Source organism: Physella acuta, unplaced genomic scaffold (assembly GCF_028476545.2).
Source record: "Physella acuta isolate Inbredline_101_S28 unplaced genomic scaffold, ASM2847654v3 ptg000650l, whole genome shotgun sequence".
NCBI lineage: Eukaryota > Metazoa > Mollusca > Gastropoda > Physidae > Physella > Physella acuta.
In genome coordinates, this window is record NW_026732169.1 from 371022 (window position 1) to 386454 (window position 15433).

Below are 15433 nucleotides of genomic sequence, written 5' to 3' on the forward strand. Positions count from 1 at the left end.
CCCCTCTATTACTAACTCCTGGCTCTATCACTGGTATCTAGTATTTATTTTAGAGGTGTCTTATTGTTAGAGGTTTTGTTCTTATCTATATTTTCATGGTATTTTGGTGACTTTTTGTATCTTTTTTGTCTTATAAGTAAATTTATTAGTACATTTTTTTTTCTTGGGGTATTCAACTGATTTTTGCTTAAAATTAGCATATTGTTATCATGCATTATTAATTGAAGTAAAAGTATGTATAAAGGATGAAAGTCAGGAGTTCAGAAACCTGGCTCAAGTATGTAAGATGTGGCTTCTTCTTCTTCGTTCTTAATTATTAGTGTTGAAGGGGATCGAGATTTATCTGCCAGTGGGTTTGAACTCGAGACTTTGTTCGAATTTATCAACCATGAGCTTTTTGCCGACTCGACCACGCCTCCAACACAATTAAGCATTACGTGTCATCTGGTTATGCACCATTGAGGCTGCTGACTCCGATTTCAGCCTGCTTTTCTTTTTGGATTTGCTTCCATAGCCTTTGTCCAATCAAGAACAAACTACAAGGCAGCAGTTGTTTAATTTTGGAGTTATCTCTCCTAGAAGAGTGGCTGTCCCCAGCTAACAAGCCTCATCTGCCCGAGGGTTTGAACTCGGGCAGACTTTTTGGTTTAGCAACCATGAGCTTTACCGACTCGACACCGACCCCCTAAGATGTGGCTGAGTCCGCCCAGATCTTATGGGTACCTGACTAACATTCAGGAAAATAAAGGCGGCTGGGCATAGGGCTGGCTACACTATCCCTTCATATGCTAAGGACACTCAACTCTAATTCAAGGGGACACTTTTTTTTACAAGCATAATAAAAATTTAACACCAAGTTGCTTGTTAATTTAATTGACAAAAGTAAGTTAAAATTTGTAAAAACTTGAATTCTTCTAATGACTCTATGATTTCAATTTTCGTATCCAATTCACAACTTTTTGCAGTTTTGTCAATGCATTTTATTAGTGCTGTAGTTTGAAACTTCGTCTCAAATCATTTCCTTCTTACATCTAGTTCCATACTTTGAACCCAAACACAGAACATTAGATTTTAATGATGTATTATCTAGTTCTATTGCTTGTACCTAACCTAAACATTGACTTAACAAAGTGCCTATGGTGTTTTCTCTAGTTCTGAGTTTAAACTAAACATTGACTTCATGTCTATGGTGTATTCTCTAGTTCTTAGTTTAGACTAAAACATTGAATTCATGTCTATGGTGTATTCTCTAGTTCTAAGTTTAAACTAAAACATTGACTTCATGTCTATGGTGTATTCTCTAGTTCTTAGTTTAGACTAAAACATTGAATTCATGTCTATGGTGTATTCTCTAGTTCTAAGTTTAAACTAAAACATTGACTTCATGTCTATGGTGTATTCTCTAGTTCTAAGTTTGAACTAAAACATTGACTTCAAGTTTAAACTAAAACATTGACTTCATGCCTATGGTGTATTGTCTAGTTCTAAGTTTAAATTAAAACATTGACTTCATGTCTATGGTGTATTCTCTAGTTCTACGTTTAAACTAAAACATTGACTTCATGTCTATGGATGGTGTATTCTCTAGTTCTAAGTTTAAAGTAAAACATTGACTTCATGCCTATGGTGTATTCTCTAGTTCTTAGTTTAAACTAAAACATTGACTTCATGCCTATGGTGTATTCTCTAGTTCTAAGTTTAAACTAAAACATTGACTTCAAGTTTAAACTAAAACATTGACTCATGCCTATGGTGTTTTCTCTAGTTCTAAATTTAAACTAAAACATTGACTTCATGTCTATGGTGTATTCTCTAGTTCTAAGTTTGAACTAAAACATTGACTTCAAGTTTAAACTAAAACATTGACTTCCTGCCTATGGTGTATTCTCTAGTTCTAAGTTTAAACTAAAACATTGACTTCATGTCTATGGTGTATTCTCTAGTTCTATGGCTACAACACTGGCAACCAACTGATCCATGTGTCTGGCATCACAACCACTATGTTCCCTAGTGACGGAGGTCAAATCAAAACTGAAAGGACTGAATTTGCTCTTGGTGAGTTGTGTCATTTAATCAACTTATATCCCAATGGGTAACTCTTAACTAAAGGGAATTAACTGGATGGAAGATCATATTTTATTGTAATTATTTTCTTCTAGAAAAAAAAAATACTTAAATATACATCTTTTTTAAGTTTGGTCATAAGTTTTTAAAACATAGTTTGTAAAGATTGGTTAAAGTTTTTAATTCTTATATAGATTAGCTGGTTGAGTTAGCGGTTGCCTCACAATAAAGTTGTTTTGAGGTTTTATCCTGTTCTTTAGCCAATCTTTAAAGGGAAACAACTTTATCTTTGAAGACATTTTACTTTTTTTCTATTTCAAATTTTTAAATATTTTTTATTAGTCTTGATTAACCAATTTTCTAAAAGTGTATGTTTTAAAAATTGAGACTTATTTCTTTAAATTAAATCAAATATCAGATCGCATAAAGAGACTAAATAATTGTGGCAATGCTGTTTGTTTGTTATTGCAGGCACCACTTCAGTGAGATCAGTTGTTCTGAAAGATGGCCATATTTTTACGGTCCACATTCTGAATCCTTGCGAGAGCACTGAGCACCATGAGGAGAGCACTAAGGACATCCCTGAGGATGATGAGAGCAGCGTCAACACAAGGACAGCCTCAGCCCCACAGTCAAGGCCACTGTCAGCTGAAAACACCCTGCCTACAGACAGGTCTGACACAGGTAGGTGACATAGTAGCCAGATGAGAACACACTGCCAATAGACAGATAGGTGACACAGGTAGGTGACATAGTAGCCAGGTGAGAACAACCTGCCAATAGACAGGTAGGTGACACAGGTAGGTGACCCAGTAGCCAGGTGAGAACACCCTGCCAATAGACAGGTAGGTGACACAGGTAGGTGACACAGGTAGGTGACACAGGTAGGTGACACAGGTAGGTGACACAGTAGCCAGGTGAGAACATCCTGCCAATAAACAGGTAGGTGACACAGATAGGTGACACAGGTAGGTGACACAGGTAGGTGACACAGTAGCCAGGTGAGAACATCCTGCCAATAAACAGGTAGGTGACACAGTAGCCAGGTGAGAACACCCTGCCAGTAGACAGGTAGGTGACACAGATAGGTGACCCAGGTAGGTGACACAGGTAGGTGACACAGGTAGGTGACATAGTAGCCAGGTGAGAACACCCTGCCAGTAAACAGGTAGGTGACACAGTAGCCAGGTGAGAACACCCTGCCAGTAGACAGGTAGGTGACACAGATAGGTGACACAGGTAGGTGACACAGGTAGGTGACACAGGTAGGTGACATAGTAGCCAGGTGAGAACACCCTGCCAATAGACATGTCTGACACAAGCAGGTTTAAAAAACTCAATATTTGTAATATATTTCATCATAATTTTTCAAGCTAATGACCAAGACACATTGGGCAGATAAAGTAGAGTTCATCTGTTTCAATAACCTTGGCATACATCAACATAGTATGGTCAGCATTATACCCAGCTGACTTGGTGTCCAAACTTAAGTCAGGCACCCATAAAAGCTGTATTAACTCAGGTCCTACAGGTTTGAACTTGTCGGATGTATTAATTTGTGTATAACCAGTACTTTTCACTTTCCTTAATGGGATTGATTGATTTTTGCAGATCAAGCTTCAAAAGTTGTAGAAAGTGCTCACACACAGGAGAAGGTACAAGAGCATGAGTGCAAATCCAAGGCAGTGAGCCAGTTTGGATCAGTCACTGCTGTCCTTGCAGATGGCATGACTTTAGCCTTCAGCAAGTTTGGGCCTACAGGGGAATCTGACAGTAAGATGGGCCTGTTGTCATTACAGTGGTGTCAGTGTCATAGAGTCACTGTTATGGTGTTGTCAGTGTCATAGAGTCACTGTTATATTGTTGTCAGTGTCATAGAGTCACTGTTATGGTGTTGTCAGTGTCATAGAGTCACTGTTACGGTGTTGTCAGTGTCATAGAGTTACTGTTATGGTGTTGTCTGTGTCATAGAGTCACTGTTATGGTGTTGTCTGTGTCATAGAGTCACTGTTATGGTGTTGTCAGTGTCATAGAGTCACTGTTATGGTGTTGTCTGTGTCATAGAGTCACTGTTATGGTGTTGTCAGTGTCATAGAGTTACTGTTATGGTGTTGTCTGTGTCATAGAGTCACTGTTATGGTGTTGTCAGTGTCATAGAGTTACTGTTATGGTGTTGTCTGTGTCATAGAGTCACTGTTATGGTGTTGTCTGTGTCATAGAGTCACTGTTATGGTGTTGTCAGTGTCATAGAGTTACTGTTATGGTGTTGTCTGTGTCATAGAGTCACTGTTATGGTGTTGTCAGTGTCATAGAGTTACTGTTATGGTGTTGTCAGTGTCATAGAGTCACTGTTATATTGTTGTCAGTGTCATAGAGTCACTGTTATGGTGTTGTCAGTGTCATAGAGTCACTGTTATAGTGTTGTCAGTGTAGTGTTAATGGTATAAGTCAAGGGTCGGCAACCTGCGGTTTGTGAGCTGCATGCGGCTCTATTGATATCTAGATGCAGCTCTCCAGCTCCTTGCACAAATATTAATAGTTATATAATTTCATTTTTACTGGACGGTAGGGTATGAGTTTACCCTGCGTTCAGTGGGGTGGAAGATGACCCTGGTGAGAACAAAAGGACAGAAGCGAATGATGCAACTTATTCAAACCGATAACCAAGCCAGTTAGAAGGCGTTTGCCGTGTTGAGGCCTGACTGGCTAATGGGAGACACCCCCTGACCCGGTGATATCCATAAAGAAAAAAATAAAATAAAATATTAATAGCTTCTAAAGTGGATTGAGAGAGTCCTAGAATTATATTATTTGATTACTAATTTTATTATTCTGGCAAAACATGTCTATGTTTTTATAAGAATAAATATTATTTCATATTTAAAGCTATTTATTTCAAGTAAAAAATCACATTTATTTAGTTAATCCTAATCAAATAATAAAATATTGAAATAAAAATGTGAGTGGCTCTTTAAAAACTGGGAAAATTAATAAATTGTAACTTTTTGCTCTTGCGTATCAAAAGGTTGCCGACCCCTGGTATAAGTCAGTGATTAATAAGAATAGAATGGCTCTTGAGAAATATTAAAGTTACTTGAAGTTAAGAAAAATTTAATGTTTGTTATCTCAGACACCAGAATATATTGTTATAGTATAACATATATATATATATATATATATATATATATATATATATATATATATATATATATATATATATATATATATATATATATATATATATATATATATATAATCTTATAATTCCTACACTAATTCTTGCTATAAAAACATCTTTCACAATCTTAAATTATTTAAAATGAAACAGTTTGTTTCTACTTTTTAAAAGCTATAATTGAAATTTTGTTCTGCATACCTGCAGTTTTACTTTTTATGAGAAGTTATCACCCTAAGTTCACTGATGTATTGGTTGTTGAAAAACAAACACCTTCTGATGAAATACAAGTCCCATATTGTAATCACATTTTTAAAAAATGTTCACAGTCAAGCCACACATTCCCACTGCCATCCCACCCCAAGTCAGTAAATCTTCAGTGCCTTCAAACAATGCCACAGTTCCTTCCCCTAAAGGCAAGAAAGAATCCAAAGTAAAAACACAGCCCAATTCGGTGATTTCTGATCAAGAAAAAGTAAGTTTTGTCTGTAAAATTTCAACCAAACAAGTTGTCAAACAATATAAAAACAGAAATATAGTTAGAAAGGGCACACCCTCAGAAGTAGAACCCAGTGAGAAAGATGGTAAGACCAATGTTTGAGGAGATTATTTGAAGTAGAGATAGGGGAGGCTGGACTTTTTTTCATGGCATGAATTTTTAAATGTAAAATTCTCTTGGATGAGGACTGTGGGAATATAGGTCAGATGTACATTCTTAGCATAAGTGGGTTTATTTCCATAACAGTAATAGTTAGAGTATATTTGATTATAAAGTAATTTATCTTTCAAATATTTTTATGCATATCATGAAACGTTCTCTAAAAATAATTTGAGTACATTTTTACAGTTTAAAATTAGCTGATATTGTAAATTCAGCTAACAGAAATAGGTTGTTTTTTTTAATTGTGCCTTTAAGTAGTTTAAGTTTCTTTAACATATTTGTAGACTGTTCAGACGCAGCTTGAGGAGCTGTCTATAGAGGAACAAAAGAAGGAAGAAGAAGAGGAAGTGGTGAAGCAGCCATTCCAGGAGCTATTTATAACAACTCCTGATGGTCTGCATGTCACTTACTTCTTACAGAGCTCTGTTGGTAAGATTTAAGCCTGCTTACAAAATGTATATTGATACCATTTTTCTAAACTTACAAAGTGAAAACTCAATACATTAGCAGTTAATAATATTTATCAAATATTTTTTAAATAATATACAATGACAATATAACATATATTTTCTATCAGTTTTGAAATTTTGATTTTGAAAAAAAAATTAAATTATGCACCTTATAGTATCAATAATAATATATAATATACTAATATATAATCAGAAAAAGTTGTGGGTTATAAAAATGTATAGGCCTATAGTAACATACTAATGGTGTTGTTTGTTCTTGTCATAGTTTGTTTACAAAATGTTTGGATAATGTGGTAGTTTCCCTTGTTTTCAGGAGTGAAGCCATCCCACTCCAATGAACATTTGCTGGCCATCAAACAGTGCTACCCATACAAAACAAAGGGCATCCATGAGTGTGAGTCTGCTAGACACAAGTACATAGACAGTGAGATTTCTCGTGTTATCACCTCGGATGGGAGCGTCATCAAAAATATGGTCGACGGTTCTGTTGAGGTGGGCCTACCTTGTAACTTCCATGAAAAATTCACATCAATTCTTATTTTGACAATTTGAGAAATCAGATATATGAAATGATTCGATTGAAGTAACATTTTTAAAAACTTTATATTAAATTGATGTAGCTTTTTTTTAACTTCATTTTACAAAGCAGTGGCTGGTCATTTGATTAGCCAACTTATATGAGTATAATGGACTGCGTGGCGTAGTCGTAGAGTGCTAGACTGCTAACCCAAAAATCTCGAGTTTGAATCTGGGTTATAGTCAGTAGAATGTCCCAAAGTACACCCAGCTCTAATGGGTACCTAACTCACATTAGGGAAATTAAAGGTGTCTGGGTATAGTGCTGACCAAAGTATCCCCTTGTATACATAGGTCACAGAAACAGGTTAACTTTACTTCACTTGCCCCATTTACTGTCAGGTTTGAAAAGGGAACTTTACTATCTAACTATTATCAATACAATTGTCCACTTCTAACCCTTCTCTTAATTTCTTAGTCCACCCCCAACCCTACTAGTCCATTTTTATCTTTACTTATTAGTCACCCTCCTGTAGCTATGGTCAACTCTTTTTGTTCTGTACTTTTATTTTATCAATACAAAATGTACTAGATCTCACATCTTAATGTTTTTTTGTTTTATACATTCAGCTTGAAAAGGCAGTTTCGTTCATAGAAAATAAGTACAAGGATATATTGAGATCCACGAGAAAAAACATACTGGCTTTATCAATACATTTCAAGTATCAGTACCTAATACATCATTGTTGTTTTGTTTTTAACTTTTAAATTTTTTTTGTCATTCTAGGTCTTAAGTGCTGATGGGACTGTTAGCAAATTCACTGGCCAGTGGAGCAAAGACCCTTCAAGTCGGCCAGCTTCAGCAACCACCAGCTTAAAAACTATTGACACAGATTCGGTGCCAAAGAGAGGTAATTCAATGATGTTTTAAAAAAAGAACTAAAAATGTGTAATTAGAAGATGTAGGGAGATATTCTAGCTTGTTTTAAAGTCCTCTCAAGGGTGACTTAAGAAATGAGTTTATTATTTTGAACTTCAATAATTAATTTAAATTATTAGTCAATGATCAGATTTTTATTAATGAAAAATATTTTGATTAAAAACAATATTCTATTAATCCTTTTGAAGTTTATATAAATTGGTTTCATTGATTATAATTTAAAAACCACTGCAGTTTTATCATCTTGAGTATGACTTAGGTCCACAATATATTAAAAAAATAAAATACTTAAAAAAAACTTTTTAAAAAACCACGTTTTTCTTGTGGACTAAAAAGTAGAAAATAACTATTTACGTACATTTGAGCGACCAGGATTCGTACCTGGGTTGTCGCGGCCACAACGCGAAGTACTAACCACTATACGATCACGGCCAGCGCGCTCACAGCGATTAGGGCCGAAGTAACTGTTTCAATAGGCCTCCAGTCTTGTCGGTATCTTTAGAAATCATGTCCTCAAATGTATGGTCCTTGGGGCGTAATTAAATTAAGCTAATTACGGTCTCTAATTGCTAGTTTTTATGATTGCATCTGAAATTGTTAGGCGAAAGTAGCGTGTATGCCAAATTTCAGATCTCTAGAGCAATCAGAAGTGGGCTAATTTTCGATGTCAATTTTAACAACAAACAAACAAATCCACAAACGCGAAGCTGAGTTAAGAAAAACGTGTTAAAATAGCTGTTTTTGACTTTGTTTCTGGGATCTTTAAAATTTGTATCAACTTTAATAAATTTGTAATTAACAGTACCACAGCAACAAATTTCATTTTTTATATACTCCATTAGATTTAATGGAAAAATTTCTATTTTTTAAGGTTTAATTACCATATAAATTGAATTTAATTTTAGAATAATAATTTAAGAATTAAATTTTGCGCCACAGTTTATCCTTCAGAGCGAATCATCAAGAACACCAAATCCACTGAGGATGATCAGGTCAGACTGCACTCTGTTGCTCCTAACTGGATTGTGACGTACCCCAATGGGGAGCGCCTGCAGATGTTTAAATTCTCAGGAAATAGCAAAGAGTTGCCTGCTGTTCCAATCTCTTTAGCCTCGGATCCAGACACACAGCAGGCAAGTTTAGCTGGACGCACCAGCAAATCCTTTTTTAAGTTTAGCTGGACACACCAACAAATCCTTTTTTAAGTTTAGCTGGACACACCAACAAATCCTTTTTTAAGTTTAGCTGGACACACCAACAAATCCTTTTTTTAACGGAATCGTTATAGTATATATAGTAACTAGTTACAGTAGGGGGGGGGGGGGCAAATGAATCAAGAGACTAACACAGTTATGCCCATATATGAAAGAGGGATACCAAGCATTTTTAAATGGATTCAATGATTAAACAACACAGCTAATAAATGACCTAGTTGCTTCCCATGAAAGTTAAATACCACCACTTTAAAATGTATTACTGGTATTTTTTTAATGTTTAATGTTTCTGTCTGCAGACAATGGCTATCCGCGATGACCATGTTATAACTGTAAGTTTTCCTGATGGGACCACTATTGTAGAACACGAGGACGGCACTCGAATCACAGTCTACTACAGGGAGACCCCTGTGGCTGTCGAGGAGGCTGAGCATGAAGATGGTATGTTGTACTTTAACTGTGAATATCTAATACAAGTCGATAATGTTGGCTTTTATAGAAAAGTTTGTATAGAAATGTATTTCCTAGTTTGATTTAAGTGTTTTGTCTGGTACATTTTATTAATTTTAATATTAATTTTAACCAAACTTACAAATTTTAACCATTGTCTATTTCTTGGATAATTTCTTTTCAATTTCTAAGCAAGCCAAATCAAAATTAAATTTTTAATGTCATTTACCTTAAAGAATTGAGAAAAGTAAAAAAAATGTATTTTAATAGTAATTAATTAAACAGAATGTAAGATTTTCTATTATAAACTCAAATTGGCTATCAAATGTTATCAAAACAATAATAATTAAAGACAGAAAAAAATTAAATATTTGGCCAGATTTAAGTTAAATAAACTGATAGTCTCACTCCAACATACACTACTCTCTGATTATATCCTATTTTATATTGTCCAATTACATTGTATTCATTTTTAGAAGCTACTCTTCTAACATTTTAATAAAAAGATTAAATATGTTACATCTCATTTGTTTTTTAATCTTCACTCACTGGTTGATTTTAATCTGCTGATTGGCTTGTCCCACAGAAGAATCAGTGACTCAGATTTGTACAGCAACTTTCAAGTTTGTCAAGGTTGAGTGTCCAACATTTGCCACTGTGGAGTTCAATGGGGAAACATCAGAGAATTTGACAGTCTTTGGGAATGGAACAAGTATCAATGTCTTCCCTGACGGGTACTACATACTCCACCACAACAAGGGTGGGAGGCTGGAGGTAAGATACTTCCTTTATAAATCTTCCTTTTTAAAGCATGGGAGGCTAAAATTCTTCCATTATAAATACTTTTATGTTTTTTTTAGTTTCCTTTGTATTGTGAATAAAACTAATTTAAAATTATGTAATTAATTATTTTAAAGAAAAATTATTTTTAATTGTGCTAGTTAACTTGGCCTCTATTAGAAACTTGTAGTTGTACTTGTATGTTAATTGTCCATTATATTATATTATGTTTTTTTACTGCTGCAGATTGATACAGAAAGCACCATGGTTTACTATCCAGCTAAATTTGAATTGACACACTATAATATGCCAGATCGAGACATCCATTATCTCATTCGCCACAATGCTGATGTTATTGTGGAAACTGTGGATCCGGATGGTAATGTTTTTAACGTCAGATCAAACGGAGATTTTAATGTGCTGCCAGTGAACGCAGGAGAAGAACTTTCTGACAACAGTGACATTCAGATACTGAAACTCAAGGTTTGTTTTGTTTCTTTTATTTTCCTTGCTGACATGATTAAACTTTTAACTAGGATCAAAGTTTTGTTTGATTTCGGCTACTGTTTTATTTTGTTTTTAAAACTAGACCTACCTATTAATAAAAAGAATTGAAGAACAGTTTAATATATCATTAAAATCTGATATTTAGTAAATAAATTATTTTAGATACATTGTGTGACACTGGTAACAATTTGTATTTTAAAATTCTAGCTAAGATCTTTTGTTTAAATATCACCCATATTATCAGATTATATTTAGTTGAAGTAATGATTTTTTTAAAAAAAACATATTATCAATGGAAGCTAAAAGACATCTTAATGAATGAGAATCTATAATTGACCTTACAAAATTAGTCTAGATTGATTTTTTAAATTTTCTTTTTCAATAGAAAAAAACTATGCTTTTTATAACAATATTTTAAAATTATTTTTATTCTTTAAAAACCTACAGGAAAAGAAAGTTCACACCTACAATCACCATGCTCCCAGATTTTTTATCATCCATGCCGACGGTAGTGGCACTGAACTCTTGAGATACAAGGACGTGGCTGAGTATTTGGTGCTGGCTGAGAAAAACCCAGCAACTGCTATCTTGAAGGAACCGCTGACCGACCACCCTGGCGTCACAGGCATCACAGTTCTCAAGCCATACCTGATTGGCCTGTCTGAGAAGTGGTTTAAAAACTATGATCAGGAGTCAATCATACCGTCAGGGATAAGGTATATGTTCACACTATATATATGCTTATGAAATTTCATTTGTTTTTTTTTAGTTTGTCAGTTCACATAAATAACTAAAGGTTTCAGTATTTTGAGACTGAGTGGTCGGATGGCACAACACAAAAATTCCAAGCTGAGAGTCTTAAGTTCGGATCTTGGACTTGAGTCTACAGGGTGGTCTTGAGTCCAACCAGCTCTGATGAGTACCTGACTTATGTTAGGGAAAGTAAAAGCGGCTGGGCATAATGCTGACCACACTATTCCTTCACATGCCAAGGTCACAAAAAACAGCTTAAATGTGGGAGGGAGTACAAAATTGATAGTTCTAATGGGTGGCTAAGCTTCTGGTTTTGTAAAACTTGTAGCATAATAATCGAGTGTGCATCATTCATTTTTCTTCTTCTGTAGATGCAGAGATTTAAAAACTCTCCCTTCAAAGGAGGTAAAAAAGCCTGGCCCCAAGTTTGGGACAAATGTTGGTAAAGGATTGAGCATTGGGACTTATTCCAAGTCCCCAGCTAGAATCCCAATCCTCAAGTGCCCCAATAGGCTGGAGATTCGACAGTTGGTCCAGTACAAGCCTGTCACAGAGACACTACGAAACACGTATGAACATGCTTTACACTTTTTCTATGTATATTTTTAGCTGTTGTCTTTGTTTTTATTTGTCTACAGTTTCAGATTTGTATGTCTAGATACAGATATGTTTTATCTTTATTTATAAGTTAGAATGTCATTTAACTTTTCAATATTAGTACAATGTTTTATAACAAAAAAATAAATATTCTCTTAATAAACTGTAAACAAAGTTGCTACATACAGCAGACTATTTAATTTATGACATTTATTAGTATAATGTTATGAGCTGGTTAAACTTCCAGGCTTAAAGGTTCAGTGTTGAGCTATGCTGAAGCTCTGCTAGCCAGAATGAGTACTGAAAATCTGTTGAACATTGATGATCCCAGAAGTGCTGAGGAGATAGCAATGTCCCAAAGTATGAAGCTGCTGGCAGAAAGGCACAAGACTGAGTTACCAGAGTGTGATCCAGGTCAGTGCTACTCTATATTTACACAGGTCAGTGCTACTTTATATTGACCCAGGTCTGTGCTACTCTATATTTACACAGTTCAGTGCTACTTTATATTGACCCAGGTCTGTGCTACTTTATATTGACCCAGGTCTGTGCTACTTTATATTGACCCAGGTCTGTGCTACTTTATATTGACCCAGGTCTGTGCTACTCTATACTGACCTAGATCAGTGTCACTCTAATTGATCCAGGTCTGTGCTACTTTGTAATATTGACCCTAGTGCTACTTTATATGACCCACGCTGTGCTACTATATATTGACCTTGGTCTGTGCTACTCTATACTGACCCTAAACTATAGTAACTTCATTGTACCAACAAATTCAAAAATATAATTTATTATAATCATCAATTTTATTTTAAAAAATAACTTTACTGAGCTAAATCAAAGCAAGTTGATGACAACATTTGTGTTTAAGTGTTACTTTTTTTACCATTATTAATTTATTTGGTACAGAACATGTCAAAATGATGTATGAAAATGCTGTTGCACCACATGTACCAAGTCCCCCACCCACTCCTCACTCAAAGCGGAGCAAAGCAGACTGGGAGAGGGACAAAAGGGAACTTCAAGAAGAAAAAGAAATCAAAGCAAAAATTAGAAGTCGATCAATTGAGCCATATTTTGATAGTGAAATAGGGAAAGCTTTTCTTTATACACAGGTAATTTTAAAAAAAAAACAAATTGTATTGTATTTTTTAGAAACAGTATTTAATTTTTAAGTTTTTTTTTTAAATCCTTAAAAAAATCTAAAAGTAATATAATTTGAAATATTTATTTAACATTTGAAATATTTATTAGTTATTTATTTCCTTAGACTTGGTTTATTAATAATTAATTAGGTGAATGATGCTGGTGAGATGATTCAGCAGTTTGAAGATGACAAACTTGAAACAGATGATAACATCTATGGTAACATGGATGGTAAAATAGAATCGTTTCTACCAAGCCCCATTAGAGAATCTGTTTCACCTTCACGTAAGTTATCATCTAACTATTTTTATTGTCAACCTCAAATATTGCAGTTCCATGGATCAAATTCATTTTAGTTGTTTTTAATCACAAGCTTGTTAGCTTATGAACTAAAGGTGTTAAGTTTTATGAACCATCATTAGTTGTTGTAAAACAACTTGCAAAGTTGTCTATCTTAGTTAGACTGGGAGTGGACACATTGACACAAAGACCCCTGTGGGGTTAATACAGCTGTAGTGAATGAGTGAGGGGTTTTGGATGTTGTTTGTACTTTGTACCCTGTCTGTGTTCAATCCTTGTGTGGTGAGATATGCCAGTCTAGTTTTTACTTGTTTGTGTATGTGTATGTAACGTATATGAGAACACGCACGATTCCCTCAGTTCATTCCAGTTCTTCTACAAGGTTAGTGTAGGTTAGTCCTGTGTACTTTTAGATCACCAGTGTATCTTAGTTTGTGTAATAGCTTATGTATTAATATTTAGAATAACTTGTGTTTGTGTAGATAGTGTAAATTTTTTAATGATTTAGACCACAGGACCCTAAGACTACTTAGAGCTACTGGGTCAACTATTTTACAATATCTTTCTTAGCTGCAGGCAGTGAAAGTGAAATGTCAACAAACAATAACAGAAAGCCACATGACACACCCCTCTCTTTTGGTGGTAATTGGTTTATTTCACTTTTTGTTTAGCTTATTTTATTTACATTGATTCAATTATCAGATTAAAAAAAAAATGTATTAATTAAAAAAAAGCTGTGTTTGCAAATATGAAGAATGGTTATCAAAAAGAACAAATGGATTTTCTTTTGGTAGTCATACATAACTGTGACACAACATATTTTGTTTACGAAATTTTTTTGTATTAAGGATATAAATTATTACAGTGATGCTTAATACAAAAAAAATTTTTTTTTAAATAATTGTGATTTTTATAATTTTTAAATGTACATCCGTGAAGGTGGTAAAAGTGAGTCACCATCTGATGGACTTCAGGTCAATGTACAAACACCTGCCAACACCCCACTGGAGCAGAGTCTGAGACCACAAAACCCTACACCAGCACAAGCAGCTAAAGCTAGTACAGGTAAAAAAGTTATTGCAGGTACATAAGCTATTACAGGTACAAAAGCTATTACAGGTACAAAAGCTATTACAGGTAGAAAAGCTATTACAGGTAGAAAAGCTATTACAGGTACAAAAGCTATTACAGGTACAAAAGTTATTACAGATACAAAAGCTGTTACAGCTACAAAAGCTATTACAGATACAAAAGCTATTACAGGTAGAAAAGCTATTACAGGTACAAAAGCTATTACAGGTACAAAAGCTATTACAGGTACAAAAGCTATTACAGGTACAAAAGCTAATACAGGTGCAAAAGCTATTACAGGTACAAAAGCTATTATAGGTACAAAAGCTATGGGCACCTGAAACTTGTTTTATGTTGCATTTAGTTTTGTAACAATCATTAGCTATTACAGCAAACTGATTGCTTTCATGTTCTGTAGGGATTCATTAAGTTTTGTACAATCAGAAGCTATTATTAAAGGTAACTGGTTGTGTTCATGTTCCATTTATATCTGTAAGGGGTCGGCGTTGTCGAGTCAGTAAAGCTCATGGTTGCTAAACCGAAAAGTCTCGAGTTCGAACCCTCGGGCTGATGAGGCTCGTTAGCTGGGGACAGCCACTCTTCTAGGAGAGACAACTCCAAAATCAAACATCTGCTGCCTTGTAGTTTGTTCTTGGTTGGACAAAGGCTATGGAAGCAAATCCAAAAAGAAAAGCAGGCTGAAATCGGAGTCAATGGCCTCAATGGCGCATAACCAGCTGACACTAACGCTTAATTGTGATGGAGGTGTGGTCGAGTCGGCAAAGC

General features: G+C 34.8%; 1 protein-coding gene across 5 annotated transcripts in view; it reads left to right on the top strand.

Annotated features, from left to right (window-relative positions):
* Nucleotides 1–15433, top strand: part of LOC131948578 (sperm-associated antigen 17) — a 40898-nt gene that overhangs the window by 19107 nt on the left and 6358 nt on the right. For all 5 annotated transcript variants that reach the window (XM_059310168.1, XM_059310172.1, XM_059310171.1 and 2 more), the window contains 18 exons: nucleotides 1944–2055; nucleotides 2536–2748; nucleotides 3676–3837; nucleotides 5569–5714; nucleotides 6185–6329; nucleotides 6684–6862; nucleotides 7674–7797; nucleotides 8766–8959; nucleotides 9340–9481; nucleotides 10077–10264; nucleotides 10517–10753; nucleotides 11225–11493; nucleotides 11902–12099; nucleotides 12375–12541; nucleotides 13040–13245; nucleotides 13426–13561; nucleotides 14147–14218; nucleotides 14516–14641. In XM_059310168.1, coding sequence (XP_059166151.1) covers nucleotides 1944–2055; nucleotides 2536–2748; nucleotides 3676–3837; nucleotides 5569–5714; nucleotides 6185–6329; nucleotides 6684–6862; nucleotides 7674–7797; nucleotides 8766–8959; nucleotides 9340–9481; nucleotides 10077–10264; nucleotides 10517–10753; nucleotides 11225–11493; nucleotides 11902–12099; nucleotides 12375–12541; nucleotides 13040–13245; nucleotides 13426–13561; nucleotides 14147–14218; nucleotides 14516–14641 — 3016 coding nt within the window. The remainder of the gene's footprint in view (nucleotides 1–1943; nucleotides 2056–2535; nucleotides 2749–3675; nucleotides 3838–5568; nucleotides 5715–6184; nucleotides 6330–6683; nucleotides 6863–7673; nucleotides 7798–8765; nucleotides 8960–9339; nucleotides 9482–10076; nucleotides 10265–10516; nucleotides 10754–11224; nucleotides 11494–11901; nucleotides 12100–12374; nucleotides 12542–13039; nucleotides 13246–13425; nucleotides 13562–14146; nucleotides 14219–14515; nucleotides 14642–15433) is intronic.